Raw genomic sequence first — 24216 nt, forward strand, 5'->3', positions numbered from 1 at the left:
GATGAACCGCTGCCTCCCCCTCTCCTCACCTTTCCTCACCTCATTCTCAAATTATGCCGACTGCTGCCTCTCCCCCACTGCATGTGTCGCGCAGTTTTCAATAAAACACGCACACGCACACACACGGCCGCCTTCCCCGAAATCGAAAATAGAACGATAGGTGTGAGAGCTTCGGCTTCCTTTTTTTTCGTGTCTCCTCTCTTCGCCGTTGCTTTGCCCTCTGCGTCGTTCGCTTTGGCTGCACACCTGTCTTGCACACACACGCACGCAGACCCCCTCCCCACCCACCCATTTGTCTCACCGGACACACAGTAATTCATCTCGGTGTAAGCAGCAGCCACAGGCGCGCGCGCGGCATACACTAGTCGGTACAAAAGGGAACGGTAAGAAGAAAAAAAAAAACGTCATCCACATACAAGTCTGCAGCGATCACGCGAAGCTCCTGTGAAGCGGCATCGCGGCAGCGGTGGAGGAGAAGGGGTTTTTCTTGAGGGAATGGGAGGGGGAGGGGAGCATAAAGAGTGAGCAATGGCTGCTGTCTGCCTTTTCCTCTCACCATTTCCTCCCCTCGTCGGCGCCTCTTCCTCACCCTTCGCCGTGTGAGTTGGCGGCGGCGCACACGCACGCAGGTCCTTTGCGCCTCTTCCATATCGTTTCTGGACTGAAAGAACAGCAGCTGTCCATACCCACAGACACACCTCCCTCCCTCCCTCCCTCTCTCTCTCTTGTGTGCGCCTCGCCCTCCTCCTATTCTCGTTCCCCGTTGCTCGCCACAGTCGGCCCCCTCTCGCTCTGTGGGGGGGTGCGTATGTCCCTGTCTTTAGGCGCCTTTCACGCACACGCACACACAATTCCTTCGTATTTCCCTTATTTCTCTTGGTCCACCCTCGAAAACGGCTCTCGGTGTTTCTGTTTGATTCTGTGCTTACGCCTTCCTAGCACTGCCCCGCGGGAGTGCTATCCCCCACCCTCACCCCCACCTCTCTCTCCCCTCTAGCACCCCCTCCCCGCACGCTGGCAGCATTGCTGCATTTCTGTCTGCCTGTCTGAGAAGGCTGTGGCCGTATTTTCAGCGGCCGTGCTCGTGTGCGCGGCGGGGGCGTGAAGGCAGGGCGCCGTTTGTCGCTCTATTGTACGTTAGTGCGCCTCTCCACCTGTCTACCGGTGTTTGTTGGTGTGTGTCTCTCAACACCGTCTCTAATCGTGTCGTCTCTTATTTTGCTTTCTGTCTGTCTCTGTCTGTGTGCCCGTGGCGCTCTCTCTCTCTGTCTCTCACTCACACTCACTCACACACCTTCTTTTGTGTTGCGGTGGTCCTCTGTCACGCATTGTTCTCGAGTAGACTTGTGTGCTTCTCTTCTTTTTTTTTGGTGGACGCGCGGCCATTTCGTGTAGTCCAAAGTGTGAGTGTGGGGAGCGGGCGGATAGGAATGAATAGAGAAGATCGGCGCCTCTCTCACGGTCCCTCTCCTGAACAACCACTCTCGCCCTTCTGCGCCATCGCCCTTGTTCCCTCCCTCCCTCCCCCCTCTCTCTCCTCCCGCCCCCCTCCCTCTTCACCTCTCTGAGCATCAGCGAGTCGGGAAATGCAGCAGCTGCACTGGACGGCGGCGCGCGGCCAGCTGCCTGTACCTCAACACTCACAGTACCCCTTACCGCACACATCCACCCATGCTAGTCAGAAACAGCAGCCCTTGCATCCGCATGGGACCTCGGGACTGACCGCTTCCGGCATGGGCGGCGGGGGTGCAGGGATGAACATTTCTTCCGGCGCCGCTGGCGGCGCGCCAGCTGCCCTCAACAACGCCTTTTACAGCCCCCGCTTTGCGTACCCGATGGGTCAGCTACCGCCCGGTCAGAACCAGCCGCAGCGCTCTCCTCGTTCGCTGGCCGGTCCAACTCCTGGCGGTGTCCTTAGTAGCAGTAGAGGTGGGCTAGAGCTAAACGCGACGCTCGCCGGGCGCGAGGCGCCGGCCATCGCCGGCGCCAACTCCGCCGCCGCTCACACGAGCTCTGCTGCTGCTGGCGTGTTCTTTAGCGGTACTCGCACTAACTTTACCGACTTTGGTACAGCAGCGGCGTACGGGCTCGGCACCGGCGGCGTTAGCTCACCGAACAGGGCCAACGCCAATGCCGGTAGCACCCTCGCAGACGCAAGTGATGAGGAGGTGAATCAGTTGCTACGGGAGCTGGAATGCTCTGTGGACAGTCCGCACGCGTTGGCAGTTCTTCGAGACGCCGTGGACGCCATCGAAGCGCGCGCGCTGGCCAACTTCGACCCTCTGTCGCGCGATACGTTTCTGGAGCAGCGCATTCGCGATGTCCTCACGGAGCTGTCGCGGACGCCAAACGAGCGTTCCTTGCTGCTCGCTGTAAGTCTCGTAGAGGCGTTGATCCCGATCGTCTATACCAGTCCTCACTCCAAGTACACGCGCCTTTGCCGCAGTCTCTCGGTGTTGCGGCAAAGCGGGAATGAGAAGGCCGCCAGGGAGGCGCAGCGGGTGTACAAACTGCTTTTGGAGGCGGATGCGCGCTACCCAGGGCCAGAGGCGCCGCTGAAGGCATTTGTGCAGAAGGAGCTGCGCGAAAACTGCGAGCAGGCACTCCTGCAACTTCACGGCCGCGTGCAGCAGGCCAAATCGGCCTTCCCGGCTCAGTTCTTCTCTATCATGCTCGGCTGCGCCGCCACTGCCGAAGTGAACCCGCGCTACATCTCTGGCACAGCTCGTGTGCAGGCAATTCAACTCAGCATGATGCTCACAGGCAGCCCCGACGCGCTGCTCCGCGAAGCCGCCTACGAGTGCCTGGTCGCCATCTTCCGAAACACAAGCAGCATGCGGCCCAACGAGCTGGTGCTGGAGAACCGGCGCCTCTGCGATGAGTGCATGCGGACGCTGAACGCGAGTCAGCACAACGAGGGCCACATTGTATCAGCTCTAAAGACCCTACACGCCCTCCTCAGTAGTCGCGGGCTCTCCTCGATCGATAGGCAGGTGATGCCGCAGCTATGCGTGCTCGTCACTGAGCAGCAGCGAGTATCCAAATCGCCTCTGGTGCGCGGCGCCGTGTGCGACCTAGTGCCGATCATTGCGCCGGTCGACATCGCGTCTACACCGCGCCGCACCACCTACTGCGCTATAATCATGGAGCCCGTGAAGAATGTGCGCGACGAGCGCTTCAAGGCGCACGAGCTGCAAAATGTGGCCTCCTTCGTCCGCAGTGTAGGGTACAGTGTGTTTGACCCGACGAGTCGCACAAACTTGGAGTCGATTCTGCAACGCTACATCTCCCGTCCGGAGACGCAGGAAGCATGCTGGTCCATCATGGCGGCCATCTGCGCGGCCTCGACGTCGGCCAGCGGAAGCGCCGCATCGCTAGGACCCATGGGCGGTGGCCGTCGCGCCGACCACGTCAGCACTTCCACCACACTCCCGAGCCCAACAGCGCAGAATCCCTCTCAAGACGTCTGCTTGACACCCTCCATCGCTGAGGTGCGAAAGGCCTCACGGCACTCCAGTCGCGACACCGTTGCAGCCTCCGTCCACATTCAGCGACCTCTGCGGTCAGACAGCGAACCGAACGCAGCCTCGCCGTTGGTGCCACTGGCGCAGTCCTCGAACGACCACAACGACGAAAACGCCAACCAGGAGGGCGCCCCGCTCATCTCCATTACGACAACCTCACTACGCTCGGCAGGCCCGTGCTCCCTCAGCGTCTCCCCTACCTCGACCACCGCACCAGTCTTTGGCCTCTCCACTCCGAGTGCACACCACGCCCTGACCATTGACGACATTGTGCAGCGCTGCTTGCCCTACCTCACCCACGCGACCCTGACCCAGTCTCTCGTAGACTCGCTTCGTGTAATACAAGCCTCGTGCCCGCAGCTGTGCGCCGATGTGCAGACGGCTCTGGACAAACTGGTTGATAGCGTTTTGAAGGAGCCTATCGCTCCATCGGCAGCGGCCGGCGCGTTCCCCCAGTCCTTGGCCCAGCTTTTGAGCTCCACAGCCCAACAGCAGCATCAGCAAGGCCACTCCTTACACAACCGCGACGGTGGCGACGGTAGTATCAGCGGCTTTGGGGGCACGGCAATCAACAGCGCCTCTCGTGTCGTCGGGTCTCACCCGTTCAGCCTCGGCAACAACACGGAGTCGATGATGACGCTCTCTCGCTCAGGGATATGCAGCACACCTGTTGGCGCTGGCGGCGCGGTGGGGCGCCTAACACAGTACTTTCGGCCAAGCGAAAATACGGCAGCGCCCCGCCGCGAGGGCAGCACGAGCAGCGTGGCCCCGTCCTCACCCTTGGCACCGCGCCCCTCCTCTGGCCATACACACTCAGGGAACAACAGCTTCCTGGGTCCCGAGAGCGCCTACACCGTTGGCAGCGGCGACGCGAGCAGCGGAGCCCCTTACGGTGCCGGCGGACCACTTCGCTGCTCCCCGCTCTCGGCGCCGACCAGCACACCCTTTAGTCCTGTAGCGCACGCGGTGGCAAGCGGCAGCGGTGCAGGTGGCGCCAGTGCGGCGGTCGCACCCCCACCAGTGCCGAGAAGTGACCTGAGAGTGGCGCTGAAAGTCTTCACGGCGCGGCCCCTCACGTCCGTGCAGCATCTGCACGACCTCAAGAACTTGGTTATCGCCTTCCAGCGTCACGAGGACCCACTTGTGCGGCAGCAGAGCAGCGAGACGATTATTTCAAGCCTGCAGCAGTGGATAGCGTACGCGAAGGAGCACAAGACGTCGACTTACTCCACACGTGTGACAGAGATACTGGAGGCGTACATGAAGAACGTTCTGATGGAGGTCGACCGCCAGTGCGGGTTGTACGAGATTACGCTACTGGCGAACGCCACGAACCTGCGCGCCTTTCTATCGGAGCAGCGTATCTTATCCTCGCTGTTGAGTTTTCTGAACAGTCCAGCGCTCGTACGCGAGAAGACGGTGGAGCTGCTCGTTGCCATCACCCAGGACTCCAAGCCCTCGCCCTCCGTCGTGGCGGTGCAGCAGAGCCTCTACGTCACGATTGAGTCGTGTGTCGTTGTGCTCGAGTACACGAACGATGTGAGCATACTCCTTCGCAGTATGGCAGACCTGCAGACCTTTACCCGGCTGTGCATCCGTCAGCTTGACAGCCACCTCAGTCGCATCTTCTACGCCTTTCGCAAGCGTCTCGTAGAGCTCAGTGTGCCAGATGTGCTGCTGCTTTCGATCCTCAAGACGCTCGAGGTCATACTGCAGGCTCTGGCTAACGATGAAAAGACTATCTTGCAGTACCAGGACGATGTACTGGAGCTCTACAACCCGGTTGTGGAGATCCTGAAGCAGTCACCGTCACCGACACTGAGCCACGCCGCCATCAACGTTCTCGTGTACGTGCACGGCATGTGCATCCCGAGCGCCTCGACGGATCTGCGAAAGCAGCAGGAGCTAATTGCCGCGCTGACCCACGTCTACACCGGCAGCTCCTGCACCGTCAGCGAATCGCTGAGTATGCTGACGCTATTTGGCCAGCTCGGCGCCATTGACCCCTCCGCGCAGTCCGTCGCGACCACCGCGAAAAAGAAGGAGGAGGTCGCCATCCAGGATGAGGCGGACCTGGAGCTCACCTACGACTACACAGTGATTGTGTACCGCACGCTGAGCCGCATGCTGGATGCGTCGCTCTCCGACGCCGTCTGCTCCCAGGCTTTGCGCACCCTGCTCCAGTTCATCCGCTTCACACAGGACAAGAAGGACCTCGTTGGCGGCGTTCACGCCGTGCGGGCGGTGCTGCAGATCACAAAGCGCGTCACGGATAGCCCGTCCCTGCGGGTAGAGGCGCTACACGTACTAGCAGCCGTTACCGCCATGCGGCACGAGCGTATCGTGCGGCTTATGCTGCCTGAAATTGTGGTCCTACTGGAGCAGCTTTGGACCCCGAAAGACCGCCCGCTCTTCCGTGCTGTCCTTGAGGTGGTGAGCGCGCTTAAGCCCGGCAAGCTCTCCGGCAAGGAGCAGTCCGAGTCGTGGGCATGGCTGTATCCGAGGCTGGTGGACGTGGCGCTGCAGGACCGCACGGAGTCGCGCGAGTTCTGCCTCCGCGTGGTGGAAATTGTGCTGAATGCCAGCTACATTCCACCTCATTGCATCCCCATCGTCTTTCCGATGCTGCTGCAGTTCCTACAGCAGTCCGACCAGCTGGTGGATGTGCGCAGTCAGTCCCTCTGCGCTGCCGTGCACATCGTGTGCGAGCTGAAGGCGGTTCAGTTCTTCTCGTCGCTGCTGCATGGCATCTGCACCCTCACGCGGCACTGCGAACTAAACGAGGATCTTGGCCCACGTCTATCCACCCCAGGGGTACGGGAGTCGCTGAAAGTGCTGGCGGCGTTGCACCCTAGCGGCCGCAGCACGATCAAGGTGCTGCGCGACCGTATCGGCGAAGGGGAGGAACGCATGACGAACACGACCGGGTCCCCTGTTTTCAATACCATGGGCATGCCGGCGGCCAACGTTACAACCCTTGCAGGCGGCGGTGCCGGCTCCCCGCTGCTTGTTGGGGGGACAGCGGCTGGCAGCGCCACTGGCTCACCGGTCGGCGGACTGGGGGTGGGCAATGCAGCGAGCTCAGGAATCGGTGTGCTGCCGAATATAGGCGGCTTTGGCGCCCCTAACACTAATGCCGGCGCGGCAGCCGCGGGCGGGTCAGCTGGAGGTGGGTCATACCTGCGGCGTACAATCGTACCGGAGGCCTTTGCTAGGGCTGAGGAGGAGGACATAGCGTTGAGCCTCAGTGCCGACACAGCGGGCAGCGCCGCCACGGCGGGCCAGGAGGTTGCCCTCTTCATGAAGCATGTGGAGCTGGGCTTCCGTCTCAAGGAGAGTAAACTGCGTGAGTGGTTCGCCGAGTTTCAGAAGTACATCATTCTCGTCTCACCGCACCCGGCCTTTCGCATGATGGTGGACCTGCTCGACAAGCACGAGCCCCTGCGTCGGGGACTCTTCCTGCCTTCGTTCAAGTGCCTCTACGAGTCTCTCTCGGCTGAGCAAATCAAGAAATTAAACGAGATGCTGACCCTCGTATTGAACTGCCCTGATCACGATCTGTCGAGCAAGTGTCTTGGGCTCGCCGACTACCTCGACCATAACGAGCCGAACGTCAAGCCGGAAGTGCTTGAGGTGGTACGGTCGATGCGGCGGCTCGACCATCGTCGCTTCAGCCACCCATCCGAGAACGGGTCGCTGCTTCTGCGCAGTACGGCGACTAGCACGAGCAACGTCGTCTCTCTGCAAACTCGAAGCTCGGCGTCGACAGGGCTGCCAAAGATGGAGCTCTCTACTGCCAGTGCCGCTCCCATCGATCCGCTGCGCATGGCGAAGGTGCGCAGACGGCAGGTGCCGTGTTTCCAGCGCGACCCAAGTGGTGGTGCGGGGGTAGCAAGCGATGACGCCGGGGCGGCAGTAGCCGAGGACGCCGGTGGTGGTTCAGCGGTACCTGCTAGTCCTCCCCCTAACAGCGCACACGGCCACCGCCATACCTCCGGCCGTGATGTGGACATGTACGAGTTCGCCTCCTTTGACGGGAACGAGGATGCGGCCGCCACGCCTGGACGGCAGCAGCCACAACCCGCCGCCTCGTCAAGGTCGCAGGCGCCGACCCACGAAGAGGAGGCGGAGCTGCGCAGCTGCTCGCCGGGGGACGCGATCGACGAGGCCGAGAGCGAGGGGAAACCGGGGGACGCGGTGTCCTCCCCCAACACAGACCAGTCACCGGCGGGCGTGCTGGGCGCGGTGGGAGTGCCTGTCATGGGAAGCTACAGGCCCCTTGTGAACTCCGTTGTGTGTCGTACCGACGCGCACGCGCTGCAGCAGCCAGGGGCGATCGGCCCGCTGAACATCATGAGCACCACCAGCACCCACAGTAACGATCTCAGCACCGAAAACCACGACGCTGACCTGCAGCCGGTCGGGGCGCACATCCCGGCGCAGCCGAATATGCTCTTCTCGACTGAGGACATCGTCCGCGCAGCCGAGCGAACCCGCATGTACGACAAGGCGCTCAGCTACCTTGAGAACCGCCTGCTCGCCATGCTCAACCTATACCGGTACATAAAAATGCCACGGGACGTAATCCAAAAGACGGTATGGCCTCTGGCTTGGCTCTACAGTCAGCGTGAAATGCAGGACTCCGTCGTGGGGCTCTTCCGCGCCATCCGCTACGAAGGCGGCGAGGACCAAGCCGGCTTCGGCTACGAGCTGCTATGCTGGTGGAGCAAGGCGCAGCACACGTACGCCAAGTCCATCACGCAGCAGGCGATGCGCGACATGACGGTGCCACCGCACATTCTGGAGGGCTACGTGCGCACCCTCACCCTCTGTGGTGAGTGGAGTCGGGCTTATGATGTCGCGATGCAGGTCAGCGCCCAGCCGGATGCGTACGTGTCCTCGACAGTCGCGCGCTGCGGTGCAACGGCGGCGTGGCTGCTGGGCCGGTGGGACGACGTGCAACTCCTCGCGGAGCGGCTCTCCATGTCGGAGCGGCACACCGCGGCGCTTCGCCTCTTCTTCCTCAACGGTGTGGCGCTGAAGAGCGCCATTGCGGAGCACAGTGGCGCCGCCTACGAGAACCTGCGGCATATGATCACACAGTCGAAGCTCGTGATCGACGAGAGCCTGCGCACGCTTCTCCCACTCAGCCACATGCATGCCTACGAGAGCCTGACCATGCTGCAGCACTTCACAGAAATGGAGGAGATGATAGACTACTGCCACTGCCGCTCCGCCAAGGGCCGGCAGCAAATCTACGAACGGTGGAACAACCGGTTTCGCTCTCTTAAGCCGGACTCCCTGCAGCCGAGCCTGCGCTCGCTAATGCTGCACTCGCTCGTGCTCAGCACAGGCGAAATGGCGGATATGATTCTGCACTTCTGCGAAACGCGGCAGGCAAGCCACCCGCAGCTGACGGAGTGGGCCATGAGCTGGCTGCGGCACGGCTCGTTTAGCGGGCGCAGCAGCCAAGCTGTCAGTCCGCGAGAGACAGCATCGGCGTCACCGGCGCCCGTGGAGGGCATCGCGGCGGCGACGCTCTCGTCTGTGGACAAGAATCCAAAGGTGGTCGTCGGCTTCATCACGCACTTGTGGAGTCAAGGAAAGCGGCAGGCCGCGGTGGAGTCGATGGAGATGTTCCTGCGCGACTGCGGCAGAGACTTGGAGGTGAACAACGCCACGTGCTATGGCGACGCACAGCTGCGACTGGGCACGTGGAAGCAGGAGCTGCACGCTGACTCCTTCTGGGAGCGCGGCTTCCGCGATGAGGAGTTAAGCCATTTCCACAAGGCTATCCGCGCCATTCCCTCGAGCTACGAGGCGTGGCACAGCTGGGGCCTCATGAACTACCGCATCCAGCAGCGTGACCACAACCTCTCCCCAGAGGACCAGCGCACCTTCGTGGAGGCGGCGCACCAGGGCTTTGTGGGCGCGATCTGCCGCTGCAAAGACTCCTCCGAGGCGCTGCCGGCCGTCATGCGTTTGCTGCAGCTCTGGGTGATTCACAACGGGGTGGAGCTGCTGAAGGAGATGGTGGCCGACAGCATATCGCGCATCCCTATCGACCACTGGGTGCAGACCATCCCGCAGCTTATTGGTCATCTCAGCAGTGACAGCCACGACATCCGCGAGGTCATTGGCATGATCCTGCGCTCCCTGTGTGAGGTACATCCACAGGCCACCGTCTTCCCGCTTCTCGTGGTGATGATGTCAGACTCCAGCAGCAGCAGCAGCAATAGTAACGCCACCCACAACAACGGAGATGAGACGACAACGTTACCGGGTGCGTCTGCCGTGCCCGACACGTCGAATCCGCTGGCGCGGAAGCAGGAGATCGTGCAGGGCATCATCCAGCACTGCCCGAAGCGCATCTTCCACGAAGCCGAGGCAGTGGCGAAGCTGCTCGTGGACGTGTCCGCCATTCCCATCGAGAAGATTCGAGAGAACCTGAGCCAGGTCGCCGCTGCGTGGAACCCGAACGCCGAGTACGAGGAGGACCCGGAGGAGGTGTACCGCCGCCTGCAGAGCACGCTGGACATCTTCCACGCCCACCGGCGTCACCTTCTCTTCACTGTCGGTGACATTGGCCAATTTGTGCAAATGGTCATGGACGACGACCGCAACGGCCAGCGCGAAAAAGCGGCGGGTGTCGTCAGTCAGCTCATCGAGGAGATCTCGAAACACGTCGCGGAGAAGCTGGGCCGCGAACCGCAGAAGGCGATGGAGCCGCTGCTGCACCTGCGCAATCTGTCCGTGGCCGTGTTCGGCGAGTACGACGGCCACTGCCGCGACCATTATCCGACGATCGCGTCCTTCAGTTCCAAGCTGGATGTCATCCCGTCGAAGAAGCGGCCGCGCCGCATCCAGCTCAACGGCTCGGACGGCTGCCTTTACACGTACTGCCTGAAGGGCAACGAGGACATTCGCATGGACGAGCGTGTCATGCAACTGCTGGGCATGGTGAACGTGCTGCTGAGTCACACCCGCATGCCGAGCAGCGCGTATATCCATCGCTTCCCTGTCATCCCGATCAGCTCCAACGTGGGGCTGCTAGGCTGGGTGGAGAACGCGAATACGATCAACAACACAATCTGCAACTACCGCGCCACCATCTCGAACGTGCGCACGCATCAGGAGTCCAGTGTGCTGCGCGCATACGTTGGGTCGTTCGGCAACTGGGACAAGCTCAGCCTCATTCAGCGCACAGAAATGCTCGACTTCGTGATGCAGAGCGAGCACTGCGAGGCCGTCGACGTCTCTCGAGTCATGTGGCACCGTGCCAACACGGCGGAGCAGTGGCTTGACCGCCGAACCGCCTTCACAGTGTCCTTGGCGACCATGTCCATGGTGGGCTACGTGCTGGGGCTCGGTGACCGGCATCTGGGCAACATCCTCATCTCCATGTCCTCTGGCAAGATTGTCCACATCGACTTCGGTGACAGCTTCGATGTCGGCCGTCTGCGGCACGTTCTGCCCGAGACGATCCCGTTTCGCCTCACACGCATGCTGACAAATGCGATGGAGGTCTTCGGCGTGGATGGGATCTTTCGCGCCTCCGCGACACGCACGCAGGCAACGCTGCAGAAGAACCGCGACAGCATCATGGCCCTGCTTTCCGCCTTCGTCCACGACCCAATCGTGCAGTACAAGGGCAAGATGAAGAACATCATGGAGAAGAGCCGGTCGCCGCAGGACATCGCAGAGCGCATTCGTAATAAGCTGCGCGGGATGGAGATGGCGATCGATCGAAACAAGGTAAACATCTTCAACACAACGCAAGACAGCTGCCGCCGGCCAGACCTCCTGTACATGTCAACTGCCTTTGACGATGCCGCCGTTCGAACACAATCGCTGGGGATGACGCCAGAGGAGCAGGTGAGCTTCTTGATTGATGAGGCGACGCGCATCGACAACTACACGACCATGTACTTTGGCTGGGGCCCGCTGTGGTAGTGGCGCTTAAAGCACTGAGAGGAACCTACCTACCCCCTCCCTCTGCCTGCTTTGTCGCGGGTGCGCGCCCCATACGTGACCTTGTCATATGCCTCCCTATTTTCCGGATATTTTTGCTGCTCTGTTCCCTTCCTCCTTCCACGAGCGCATTGGTGAACAGGCGTGCATCCATGGTTGCAGAGCGCAGCTCTTTCTCTGCTGTTTTTTTTTCTTCCATGTGTGTCTGTATGTGTGCAGATGTTGATGGCCGTGCTAGCCCGTGAAGGCATCTCGTGTCTGTCGAAAGTGTGTCTCCCGCCTGTATACCTTCGCGCATGAGTCTGTGGACGTTTGTGTGTCTGTCTGTCTGTCTGTGTGGTGTGTCTTCTTTCTGCGTTCGCCATCGCCACTCTCGTCCTCTCCGTGTATGCGTGTGTCCGTGTGGTCCTTCGCGCCTTTTGGGTTGTTTTCTCCGGTATTAACTTCCCCGGCTTCATCCCCCTCCCCCTTTTTTTTCACGTCTGCGTCACACCCTCTTTTCCACCACTTCTGTTTATATCCAACAACGGGAGAGCTGAGTGCGGAACGGATGGCGGTCGATACCGCGTAGGCATTGCCGTTGTCTTCATGCTGTGGTGAGCGGGTCACGCATTCGCTGGACACAATACCACCATGTGCAGAGGAAGCAGCCAATCTTCCAGCTTCATAGGTATTGCTCCCCCTCCCCTCCCAGACACACACACACACACGCCTCGTCCAGTACCCTTGCCTGCCTCAGCTTCTGCCTTTCGCTTTCTGGACGCGATCAGCTCGCGCGTCGCCCACCACCTCAGCGCCTTCTCGCGTGTGTTCGAGTGTGTGTATGGGGGAGGGGAGGGGGGGGGCAGGCCGTCACAAAGGGAAAAAGGGACGCCTAATGCGGCTACGCCGCTCGGAAGCTCGAATGGCGTCGGACATGTTGAGCTGCACCTCACTCTCCCTCAGCCTCTTTTGCCTCCTCAGCGTGCATACGCTCCCATACGAAAGCAGCTCTGCTCATATGTGCCTGTGCGTCCAAACCACCATCTACCGAAGTCTTCGAGCGCATCTCTCTCTCTCTCGGTCTGTTTCTACAGCCCTTCAGTGTCGCAGCAGCCGCCAGCGATGCAAGTGTTATCGATCGAATTGCCGGTCTTGAAGCCGGGCGAGGAGGTGCTCGAGTGGCCTCCGACGCAGCCGGCCGCCACTGCGGATGCTGTCGCGGCTGATGCACCGCCGCAGCTGCACCGCTGGATCGAGGTGTACCGCACCATTCCGCAAGGCGAGGCGTTCTGTCGCACTGTCGCCCTCGCGACGCAGCTGCGGCACGAGGATGCCCGGACGCACCATGCACATGCCGACCCGAATGTGGCGCAGCAGTGGGCTGCCGAGGAGGCCGACGGCATCGCCTCTGGCGCACACGGCACAGGCGCAAATGATGCAGACGGCGACGATGGCACCGAGGACAGTGCCCGCTACCAGTCCTCTTCCCGCAAGAAAAAGTTTGTCAAGCTGACGGAAGAAGACATGCTGGTGGACTGGTACGACGTGCTGAAGCTGGAGCAGCAGGAAGGGGCGACGGACGACCAAATCAAAATGGCCTACCGCCGCCGCTGCCTCGAGACTCACCCCGACAAGCAGCAAAACCACTCCGATGAGCTATTCAAGAAGGTGCAACGCGCCTTCGATATCCTTGGAGATCCAGATACGCGCCAGGCCTACGACTCCTCGCGTCCCTTCGACGACTCCATCCCTGGCGAGAACGTGGAGACAGCTGCCTTTTTCAGGACCTTCGGCCCGGTTTTCGAGCGCAACAAAAAGTGGAGCAGCGTCCCCGGCATGCCGTCCCTCGGCACCGATGAGACGCCTCACGCCGAGGTGCTCCGCTTCTATGACCGCTGGACGGATTTTCAGAGCTGGCGCGACTTTGCACACCTGGCGGACCTGGTGGAGCTCGACGACAGCATTTGCCGCGAGGAGAAGCGCTACTACCAGCGCGAGAACGCGCGCAAGCTGGGCCACTTCCACAGGGAGGAGCAGAAGCGCATTCGGCTCTTGGTCGACCGGGCTCGCAGGAGCGACCCACGCCTGCGCCGCCGCCGAGAAGAGGAGGAAGAAAAGCGCCTCAGGGAGGCAAGAGAGCGGGAGGCGTTCCGGCTGCAGCTCGCGGCCGAGGGAGAGCGCCGCCGTGCTGAAGAGGCACGAAAGCAGCGGGAGAGGGCAGAGGCCGAGGCGGGCGCGCAGCTGGAGGAAAAACAGGCAACGCGCAGGGCGCAGACAGAGGTGCTCGGCTTCTTGGGACAGCACGGGCTCCTCGACGAGACCCCGACCAACAAGCTCCTCGCCGACCGTGTGCGCCGTCCAAACGTGCAGTGGATCTTCTCCAAGGTTGCCAATGCGACCGAGGCGCAGAAGCTGCGCGATGTTCTATTGGCCTGTTCCACGGAGCGCCGGCCGCGCACGAGCGATCCGGAGAACCAAGACGTGGAGGGAGCCGAGGAAGCGGAGGCAGTCATGCGGTTCAACGCGCTCATTCGAAAGATGGAGCAACGCTGCGGTGTGAACCGCTACGGCGAGGCCGTGAAGAAAGTACAGGACGGCGACGCGCCCACGTCGGCTTCGAAGAAGGTCGCAGCGGCGGCGGCGAAGGTGCCCGTCGACGCGACACCAGAGTGGACGGACGAAGACCTAAGCCGGCTTCAGAAGGCGACGGCCAAGTACCCACCCGGCTCCGTCGACCGCTGGATCAAGATCTGCGACGTGCTGCGTCACCGCTTTACAGAGGAGCAGGCCATGGCCAAAGTGAGCGAGCTAACCGCTGCGCTGCACAACGCAGGGTCTGGCAACCCTACAGCTGCCACCGCGGCCTCCACCACGAACGCCTCAGCCCCCAACGCCGCGGCCTCGTCCGTCGAGAACTGGTCTGTGAAGCAGCAGAAGCAATTAGAGCAGGGCCTGCGTGACTTGAAAGACTACAAGGAGAAAGATAAGTTCCAGCGAATCGCCAAGACGGTGGAGGGCAAGACAGCCAAGGAGTGCTTTGAGCGCTTCAAGTTCCTCTGCTCGGTAAACCGAAAGAAATAATCCGCTGCCCATTAAGCGCCGCTGCGTGTGCAAGGGCCGTGGCAAGCTGCTAAAGAGAGTCGCACGTAACGCAGCCCGCGGCGAGGGCACCGTTAAAAGGCGGGTACGCAAGCTTATAACGATGTGCGTACAGGGTGCGTGTGTGTGCCTGACGCCACCTTTGATTTTCCACGCATCTGAAGCCGTTTCAAATAACGCCCAGCACGCAACGGAGATCTGGGAAGAAGCCACTGCGTCTTCTTGTAGGGTGCAAGCGGCTCGGCGGGAAGGTCAGCGCTCGTGTCTTCCCATCGCGTCCCCTATCAGTAGCCACTCACCTCCCTCGCCCCTCCGCGTCCCTCTCCCGCTCTTGTCTTTCGTTTCTGCGTGCTGCGAGGGAGAATTGGCGGGAAGGGTGGTAGACGTCTACGAAGCCTGCCGGCAGACAACGCTTTCGCTTCGTTTCCTTTCTGTTCTTCGGGTTGCGAAGAAATCTCCGAAGCCACGTGCGTGTTCCGGTAAGCAACTTGTCCAACCGCGGCAAAGCCCCTCCAGCCCAGCTTTGCTCGAAAGCGGGGGGTGGTGAAGGGTACCCGATGTGCTCCCACGCCCTCATCTCGTCTCCTTTTTTTTCTTGCTCCTCTCCTGCCATTCCACCCTGCGCATACACACGCGCCACTTCATCTCCCTCCTCCAACCCACTCGACCCACCTCGCCTCCATATCCGGCATGCTCCCTGCGCGCACGGTATCACCGTGCCTCGTCATAGTCCGAGAAGTACGATAGCTGCGCACGGCCTACACGTACCCCCACAAATAGAGAGAGAAAAAAAGGAGAGGCACACAAACACGTACGTGAGGCACCGTCCTCATCAGCGCAGCCCCCACCCTCTTCTTCTTCAACCTGCGCTCAAACCTGAGTGCGTACGTTCCGGCCGCCCCCCCTTTCTCTCTCCTCTTCCTTGCTCGACAGTGAAGTCATGCAGCCCCCGCATACCCCACCGATCAACTTCAGTCCCACGGGTGGCGGCAGCCCAGGTGCTGGTGGCGCCTTCTTTGGCCGCAGTGACCCCAACGCCATGATGCTGCAGATGGGCCTCAGCTACGGGCAGAACATTCTTCAGAAGCACATTCAGCAGAGCGAGGCTGGACTGGCTTACTATATGCCCTTTATGCACTCTCTCTGCAACTACTTCGCCGTGGACAACAAGTACGTGAAGCGAAAGCTGATCTTGCTCATGGTGCCCTTCCTCGCCAAGTACGTTCGCAAGCCGCCGACCGGGGGGGAGAGCGATTTCGGTGCTGCCGGGGAGGTGACCGGAGACCAAGTCTTTGGCGCCCCGCCCTGTAGTCCAGACTCCATGTATCCATCTGCCTCGATCCCCACGCTTCTGGGGCACGAGGGCGGCTGCAGCTTCTCCACTGGCCCTTCGCTGCCACTGCACGACGTCTTCGCCTCGGACCTGTACATCCCTCTCATGAGTGTGATAACCTACGTCGTCCTCGCTGCCTACATTCTTGGCGCCAAGTCGCCGACGAATTCGGTAACGGCAGCGTCGCTCATCTCCACTGCGTGGGTGATTGGCATTTGGTTCTTCCTCGAGTGTGTGATGCTAAAGGGTGTGGCGTATGCGCTCCGCGTCGTGCCGAACCTGCCGCTGCTAGAGCTGCTCGCACTGTGCGGATACAAGTACGTTCTCCTCTGCCTTGGCGTCCTCGTGTCGCAGTGTCTACCGCCAAGTCGCCTCTACAGCGGCCTTCTCATGCTATACGGAATAGTGGCGCATGGCTTCTTCACCGTACGAATCGTAGGGCTGCAGTACACGCGCGACGGCGGTCGTGTGCCGCCACGGTCTCGCGTGTTCACCTATATGGCGGCCCTGGCGCAGGCGCCGGCCTTTGTGTGGTTGTTTGTGCGGCTTCTCTACAGTAGCTAGGGCAGCTCTGGCGCGATTATCTGGCGCGAATGAAGGGTAGACACCCCAGTACGAGTGGGGGGAGAGAGCTCCTCTCTCTCTCCCGCCCCAAGGAGTACTTTTTTCCGTGCGTCTCTTGGCGGACTCACGTACCTGGGCATACGCGCTAGTGAGAGGAGGCTTACACCCGCTCACCCAAAGCCCAGGTTTGGTGCGCTTTTTTTTCGACAGCTTGTGTGCTCGCCTCTTTGCTCGCGCTTCCGCCCCCGCTCCCCCGTCCTCCTTCCTCCACATGGGCGGCATCTGTGCACGCGGCCTCTCTCTCTCTGCCTCGCCCCTCACGCCGAACGCTGGGCAAAGGCGTGAAGGCGACGAGCCTCAAAGGAGGCGGAAAAGAGAACGGCTGTACGGCTGCGGCCTGCGTCAGCCGTGAGCCGTCTTCCCTCTTCATGTGCTCTCTCTCTCTCCCTCCCTCTGCCCCATTACCCCTTTTCCATTTCCTACGACACTCTCCTCATATCTGTCACCCGCTCTGAGCCTACACGCACACACACACACACAGTTACACCCATACCACCTCTACCTCCTCATGTCGTGGAATCTCAAAGGGCGGGCTGCGATTGCAGCCCTCGACCCGCCCACCCGCTATCGTGTGCTGCACTCGCACACCATGACACGGTGCGCCAACAAGCCGCTGCTGTGGGTGCTAGAAGAGCTGACCACCCTCCGCTTCCTCGGCGGCCTCGCCGGTCCTCTGCACACTGCCAATTATTTCATTTGCCTTGTCGCCCGTCTCCTTCAGATCTGTCCGTCTGTCTCCATCGTTCGTGTCATGCTGGAGCAGGATGTGCACAAGTACATGCGCGCCGCAGCGCTTCTGGTCATCCGTCTTATCGGGAACGTGGAACTGCAGCGGGAGGCGATGCGTGTGGGGTGGTCAGACTACCGCAAGCTGTGTCTCTACGGATCTGACCCCACACAAGAATGGGTAGAGTCCACGTCAGCAACCGTTTCGGGAGCGGACGGGCTGACGAGCACGTCAAAGACGCTCGCCTCCTCCATGCTGCCGCTGGACCACTACAAGCGGTCACGCGCGGAGATGGAGGAGGGCAGCGGTAGTAAAAAGGCCGGCGGTGGCGCACAGAGCAATGCGTTCGACGGAGCCGACGCAAACGCGCCAGAGCCACCGCGATTCTTGCTGATCCACATGGACGAGTTCACCGACTACATCTTTGGTGTAGCCCCTGCCTCCACAGCGTCACAGAGCAAAGAAGCAGAGGAGCTCTTGAGGGCGCCTGCCTCACCGCCCCGCCCGCCTACGCCAGGCACATCCTCTCGCACGCTTCCAGGGCACACGTTCATGGGACTTCACTTCCCCCCTTTGATCGTGTGCGGCGCGTTAGACGCGCTCCATGATGACCGATTTTAGTGCATGCCTAGTCGAGCCGAGAGCAAGCGAGAAAGAAAAGAGAGGCAGTCCGGTGAGTCGTGTGCGGGCTCGGTAACGGATTGTACCCGCTTGGGATTCCGCCGCGTCTGCTTCCCCCTCCCCTACCCCACGCCGTGAAATGCGGAGTGGCACGCACACACACACATACACATTCATTGAAATGAAATGCCTTCTCCGCATCGCATCCCCCTTCCACTCTCCCCGCTCTCACTCCTACCAATGACTCGCCTGCCTAGCCCTCTACCGCCGCCACTCGCTCTCCCCCCAGCCTCGCACGTCTCCTTGCCCCTGTCGCTGTGGTGTAGGGATCCCTCTCGCGTCGCCCCTTCTTGGGCATTCCCCCCTCCTCCTCCCCCCACTTTGTTCGCATAATCAGAGCGCGAGAGTGTCGCAGCTTTGTCTTACCTTTGCGTGTGTACACCGGCGTTAGAATCTGTGTTGTGATGCAGCACCTCGACATTGAACAGCAGCTTCACCTGCGGGAGGCGGAGAAGACTCAGCGCCGGTCTGCCGAAGCAACCCTGTCGCTCTCGTACCTGCACAAGGAGTACTACGCGGCAGCTAGCGATGCCATCCTTCTCTTTGGCGGCATCTGTGCCACCACAGGGGTGTTGTTTCTCGCGTCAGCACTGCTGGTCAAGACACGGCTGGCTAATGTGGTGCGCACGAGCTTTCAGCGCAGCGGTGCGAGTTTCATTACGCAGTGGGCGAGCCCCCCACTCTTCTCTGTCTGCATGGCAACGTGGATGGGAACGTTGGGTGCGCAAACTGTCTGCCGTGTGCTTCGGGAGGTGGCGCAGCAGCACTACCGCGCCGTCAAGGAGACAAACGCGCCGGCGCTGGCGGACCTTTCCCTCCTGCACCGCGTGCATGTGGGTGACCTGAGCCCTCGCCCTCTCTGGGGATTGTCGACGGATATCACCACGCAGTACCCGCTACTCATGCAGTGGATCATGACACCAACAGCGCTGTTGCTTGCGGCACAATACGCGGGGATCGCCTGCATGTGGTGTTACATGCTCTTCTCCGGACATCCGCTGGAGGCCGGCTTGATGGCTGCTCTCCTTTCCTTTTTTCCAGCCCTCTACGAAGCGCTGCTGCTGAACGGCGACGAGCCGGATCGCTGGCCGGTGTGGGTCACGCTTGTGAACTTTATGCTTAGCCTGGTGTGTCTCTGGAGCTTCGGCGCGCCTCTAGCGCGGCGCGAGTACCGTGAAGTGATGAGGGAGGTGCGTCAGCACATGGCACAGGCCGTTTTCAAGGACCGACCAGAGATGCGGAAGATGCGCGCTCGCGGTGGCGGCGCACTTAAGAAGTCGAAGCAAAACTGACGGCTGTGCACGAGCAGTACACGACCCCTTTTTTCCTCGCCTCTTCCTCTCCGTGCGCCACCGCCTCCTCCTACCTCCTCAGCGGCTCTCTTTCCTTTGAATCACACACGTCATGACCCCATCACGACAGCGAAGCAGAAATCGAAACAGTCACGGTTTCACCTCCTGCCTTGTGCTCGCCGTGCCGAATGCCTCGCAGACTTGGCCTGCCCATGCCCTGCCTCCGTCACACAGTAGTCCTTTTTTTTTCTCCCTCGATGCGTCAGTCTCCTCTCCCCCTCTTATCTCCGTCTCCACTTTTCCCTGAACCCCTGCGCGTCTTTTTTCTTCTGCCCGTGTCCCCCGCACCACCCGCGCATTCGTCCCTTTTCTCCTCTTCTTTTTTTTTGTTTGCCCTCGCTCGCTCCTGCGTATTTCCTCTGCTGCCCTTCAACACCCCGCGTGCCTCCGACTACGCCGTTGCCTCGTGGCAAACAGAAAGGTAAGCGTCCACCGACTCGAGTAGGAGACACAAAGCGAAACAGAAAAATTCAGCGAAGTGCAGCACTCAGCCGTTCAAAAAGGAGGACAGCTGACGTACTCGAAGGATACGCAGACATTCCCACTCCACCACAACCACCACCCCCAGACACACATACGCGCAGACGAATAGCACCCCTGCACACGTATCCCGCACAGTGGGCGGCACCTCTGCCTCAGCAACTCGCGCCTCATGTCCACCGCGGTCGTCACAGCTGCTTCCCCGACGACAGGGCAGCCGTTGACGCTGCCGTCTCGCGCCTCAGCCACCCATCTGCCCAGCTTCGATCACCCCTCCCAACCACAGCAGCAGCAGCTCCTTTTCCAGCCCCGCTGCGAGGAGGGAGTAACGTACAGCAAAGAGAACCACGGCACCGTGCACTACCGCTTCTACTTGCCTCATGCCATCTCTGTTGCTGTCGCCCCCGTCAAGGTACACCTGGTGAAAAGGGGAGGCTGTATCGTCCCTATGGCCTCCATCGGCGTCGCCGTACCCATGACAAGGCAGCAAGACGGGGTGTGGGTCGGAACCATGTTCGCTCCCGTTGGGCTGCAGTGTGTTGTACTCATGGTGGATGGCAGCCCTGTGCTGACGCCTCACCTCAGTATCGGGTACCTGCATGGGCTTCAGCGGGCAAACTACGTTGACGTCCCCCCATCGAACCCGAAGGTGTGCATCTACGCACCTCGATCCTCTGTCGAGCACGGCACTGTGGCGCACAACTACGTGACATCCTTTACGATGGACACGATCGAGGAAGTTCTCATCTATGTCCCGCCCTCGTATCACAAGGCAGGCAGTGCAACACGTCGCTACCCTGTGCTGTACCTCTTGCACGACGACCGTGAGCAAGCGATCTGTTGCGTGCAGCAGGGTAAGGTGAACGTCATTGCCGACAACCTCATCGCCAGCGGCGCGATGCGGGAGATGATAATCGTAATGAAAAGCAGCGTGTGCTCGAGCCCCGACGGTGAGTGCCTTCCGTACGACACGGCCCGGATGTGTGAAGACCTGACAGAGGACATTATTCCGTACATCGACAACCACTACCGCACCGAGGCAGATCGCGACAACCGCGCCATCGCCGGTCTGTGCATGGGCTCGGTACAAGCCAGCCGGCTCTGTATGACACGTCACGACCTCTTTGCCTACGCGGGCGTTTTCTCTGGTCTCCTACACACCAGCTGGAGCGGCACCGGTGCTGATGACGACCACATCGACGCCCTGCGCAGCGACCCCGAGGCCTTTCAGGCCTCAATGAAGGTTCTCTTCCGCTGCATCGGCGACGGCGACACACTCCGGCCCCTGTTCAAGGCGGACGACGCGCTACTGGCGGAGCTCGGAGTGGCGTGCGAGAGACGCGTCTACACAGGCTCGAACAGCTGGCAGGTGTGGCGCCAGGCTGCCGCCGACTTCCTGCCCATGCTTTTCAAAGACCTCAACTCGCCCTCTCGTCGCTAACGCATCTGCGATCTCGCCCTCGAGGTAGACCCCGTTGGTGTGACGATGACTCGGGGTCAGTAGCCCACTCTGGCAGACAGATGCGTGCAGCCGAAGAGAAGGGTGAGCTTAAGTGTTCTTGCACTTGAGCAGCCACGAAGAGCGTGCCACGTGTGATGGTGCTGATCTCTCTCTTTGCGGAGGCGCATACAAAAGGGTAAAGCGGATGGGGGAGGCGGGCACGTATGGCAGTGATTCACTCCCCCCCCTCCCCCCTCGTACGGTTACGTGTTCTCCCCCTCGGTATATATACGGGACAGTGGGAGGGAAGAGGAGAGTGGGGCTGAATCCGCTCCTCTTCGTCGACGCCCGTTGCCTTTCAACTCATGTGGAAGTGCACGTTTCCATGTGTGCTGCGCATGCTGATTGTTGTCCGCCTCTTATCCACAGACACGTGCACAGGTGCACACACACACACCTCCTGCTTGCCTTTACACCTCCGCATCTCTCTCTCCCTCTTCACCCCGGCTGCCTCCGCTACAAGATGGGCATTCTGTTTTCTTTTTTTTTTTGCTTAACTCCGAGGAAGCAACCTGCACGGCCGCATCGCCTGCAGCACGAAAAATTCCTCTAGCGCCTCTATTTTACTCTCCTTGCTCCTTTTCCTTTTTCTGTCCTCCCTCTCCCCCTCCCCCCCTCCAACGCACACATCTTTTTTGTTGTTTTCAGTTTTCCCTTCCGCTTCTTTTTTTTTCTTCTTCGCACTGCTTTCCCCTTATCTTCATCTCGGTCGAATGTGTGCACGTATAAGTGCGTGCGGCTTGCCCTTTGCCTTCTTCCTTTTCATTTCCCCCTCCTCCTCCCCCTCCCATCTTTCCCTACTAGAACTGTGGCCAAATCAGAAATGAACGACGAAAAAAAAAGCGCACGCCCTCTTCCCCCCCCCCACACACACACTCTTCCTCTTCTGCTTTTCTCTGCTTTCCCGATCTCTTCGCCCTCCCTTTCAATGACTCTCTTTCGACTCGTCAGGGCAACGCGCTCGCATACAAAAAAAAACTCCAAAAAGAAATGCTTTTCGTCTTTGTTTGTAGTTCGCGTATAGTCTTGATTCATTTTGTTGTTTACTCCCTCCCTCTCTTTCTCTGTCCCGCTGACTCTGTGAAGCGAGGGGATACACGTGTCACGAGAGGAGCTGCGGTTGCAACGCCTAAGGGTGTCCAATGCTACCACCACCAACGCCCTCTCTCTTTTTTTTTCGTTTCCGCTCACGCATGAACCACAGAGACACACTTCCCGTCCCTGTCGCTCTCCATCTCTGCTTTTTTCCACCTTTCCCCATCCCTCTTCCTCCTCCTCTAAGGGAGCATACATCGCTCTATGCAACAGGTCTGTTCGGTTTTTCTTGCCTGTCTCTTCTTTCAATGTGTCCTGCTCTCCGTCTCCAGCCCCTCACGCACACACACAAGCGCACATGCCCTCTCTTCCCCGCCCCATCCCCAACCCCCCAACATGGGTGTAGGGACCGAGAGCATATGAAAAAAAAGCAATAAAAGAGGGGTGCACGGACATGGGCGATTATGAACACGAACGTCACGTGCCGCTCCTGCTCCTTCGAACTGAAAAAAAAACGTTCAAAAGTCTATTCTGGACGTTTCAAGATCTGCTCTCTCTTCTCTTCACCTCTCCCCCACACACACACACATTTTTCCGCTCCTCGTCTACTGCGTGTTTCCTCTCTTTCTCCTGCGTCAGCGCTTCTGTTTGCTTGAGTGAATGTCTGTGTGTGTGTGTGTGTGTGCGCGCGCGTGCATGCATCAGGTCTCTCTCTCTCCCTTCATGTCTTGCCCCCTCCCCTAACGTTCTCCCAGCCCTTCCTCACCTGCTGCTTTCTGTTTCTGCCTGTGTGCGAGCACCTTATTGATAACGTGCCTCACGGTCTCTTCTCTCTCGCTCTCTGATGCAAAATTCTAAACGGAAAAAAAACATCATCTGGCATGTGTTGCCCCTTTTACCCTTCTCTGCTCGTTCGTTTGCTTATCGCTAACGCTTCAGCGTCTTTTCCACCGTTCTATCGTGCTTAATGGCCCTGGGGGAAGAAAAAAGGGGGGTAACGAGAGAGGGCTCCGTCATATGGGGAGACGGGTGGGGAGATGCGCTGAGTTCCTTCCCTTGCGTGCTCTCCATGTATGATGATAACGCAACTGCGCACACAATGACGTGCACGGCCACAAATATGTAGGGAGAATCTGCTATCTCTCTTCTTGCTTGTTTCGTTGATGGCCGAAGTAGGAATAGAGGTCATGTCGGATGCTCATGTCAGCCATTCCATTTTCCTTCACACACACACACACTCACTCACTCACCGAAGTGCTCACACAGAAGACATCCATGCCCGTGCGCTTATACCCACACGACAGTGTCCCCTCCCTCTCTTTTCCAAATTCACTGAAACAAAGAAATTATTTTACTTTTTTCTTTTCGTTGTTGTGTGTGCATCCACTGGCTACTTTTTTTTGTTGCTTCTTTGTTTTTGTTTCTTCTTCCGCACCTTCTTGTCCTGAGGGCTACACCCCCCGCCCTTCTGCCTCGCTCGTTGCTTTTGTGCTCGCCCTTTCTCTCCCTCTCCCTTTTCCTCTCTCTCCCTCTCCCTTTTCCTCTCTCTCACCCTCCCCTTCCCCACTTGGGTGGCGCTCCCACGCTCGTGGAGGGTGAAGGCGGGGGTTTCTTTTTTTCTTCGTTCGTGTTTTCTTTGCGCCTCTCTTTCTGCTGTAAAAACATCGACTCAACTCTGCCCAGCCTCTCTCGCACTGGGCCATCGCGTGGTGCGAGGCAGCTGGAGACATGTGTTACGGCAATGCGCCGACCCAGCCCATCGGAACACGGCCCTCTGCCTGGAACCTTGCCCGCACCTGCTTCACAAATTGCCTCACACCACAAAGCGATCAGGGCAGATCAGGGCAAGGCATTTTCGGGTTACGCTGACACCGTACCCATCGCACAGATGGCACGAATGCACTCAC

General features: G+C 59.9%; 6 protein-coding genes across 6 annotated transcripts; all 6 read left to right on the plus strand.

Moving 5' to 3' along the window:
- Nucleotides 1-1586: 1586 nt before the first annotated feature.
- Nucleotides 1587-11477, plus strand: LSCM1_06455 (uncharacterized protein; the record flags this gene model as incomplete). The annotated part of the gene is made up of 1 exon (XM_067323883.1): nt 1587-11477. The coding sequence occupies one exon, from the start codon at nt 1587-1589 to the stop codon at nt 11475-11477; it is 9891 nt and encodes a 3296-aa protein (XP_067179197.1).
- A 1122-nt stretch (nt 11478-12599) lies between these two features.
- On the plus strand, nt 12600-14558 carry LSCM1_06456 (uncharacterized protein; the record flags this gene model as incomplete). The annotated part of the gene is made up of 1 exon (XM_067323884.1): nt 12600-14558. The coding sequence occupies one exon, from the start codon at nt 12600-12602 to the stop codon at nt 14556-14558; it is 1959 nt and encodes a 652-aa protein (XP_067179198.1).
- Nucleotides 14559-15516: 958 nt separating this feature from the next.
- On the plus strand, nt 15517-16473 carry LSCM1_06457 (uncharacterized protein; the record flags this gene model as incomplete). The annotated part of the gene is made up of 1 exon (XM_067323885.1): nt 15517-16473. The coding sequence occupies one exon, from the start codon at nt 15517-15519 to the stop codon at nt 16471-16473; it is 957 nt and encodes a 318-aa protein (XP_067179199.1).
- Nucleotides 16474-17041: 568 nt separating this feature from the next.
- LSCM1_06458 (uncharacterized protein) lies at nt 17042-17881 on the plus strand (the record flags this gene model as incomplete). Its single annotated transcript, XM_067323886.1, has 1 exon — nt 17042-17881. The coding sequence occupies one exon, from the start codon at nt 17042-17044 to the stop codon at nt 17879-17881; it is 840 nt and encodes a 279-aa protein (XP_067179200.1).
- A 464-nt stretch (nt 17882-18345) lies between these two features.
- On the plus strand, nt 18346-19233 carry LSCM1_06459 (uncharacterized protein; the record flags this gene model as incomplete). The annotated part of the gene is made up of 1 exon (XM_067323887.1): nt 18346-19233. One exon carries the CDS (start codon nt 18346-18348, stop codon nt 19231-19233), a length of 888 nt encoding a protein of 295 aa, XP_067179201.1.
- A 712-nt stretch (nt 19234-19945) lies between these two features.
- LSCM1_06460 (uncharacterized protein) lies at nt 19946-21214 on the plus strand (the record flags this gene model as incomplete). Its single annotated transcript, XM_067323888.1, has 1 exon — nt 19946-21214. The coding sequence occupies one exon, from the start codon at nt 19946-19948 to the stop codon at nt 21212-21214; it is 1269 nt and encodes a 422-aa protein (XP_067179202.1).
- Between the last annotated feature and the right edge of the window lie 3002 nt (nt 21215-24216).

The sequence above is a fragment of the Leishmania martiniquensis genome, chromosome 20 (assembly GCF_017916325.1).
Source record: "Leishmania martiniquensis isolate LSCM1 chromosome 20, whole genome shotgun sequence".
NCBI lineage: Eukaryota > Euglenozoa > Kinetoplastea > Trypanosomatida > Trypanosomatidae > Leishmania > Leishmania martiniquensis.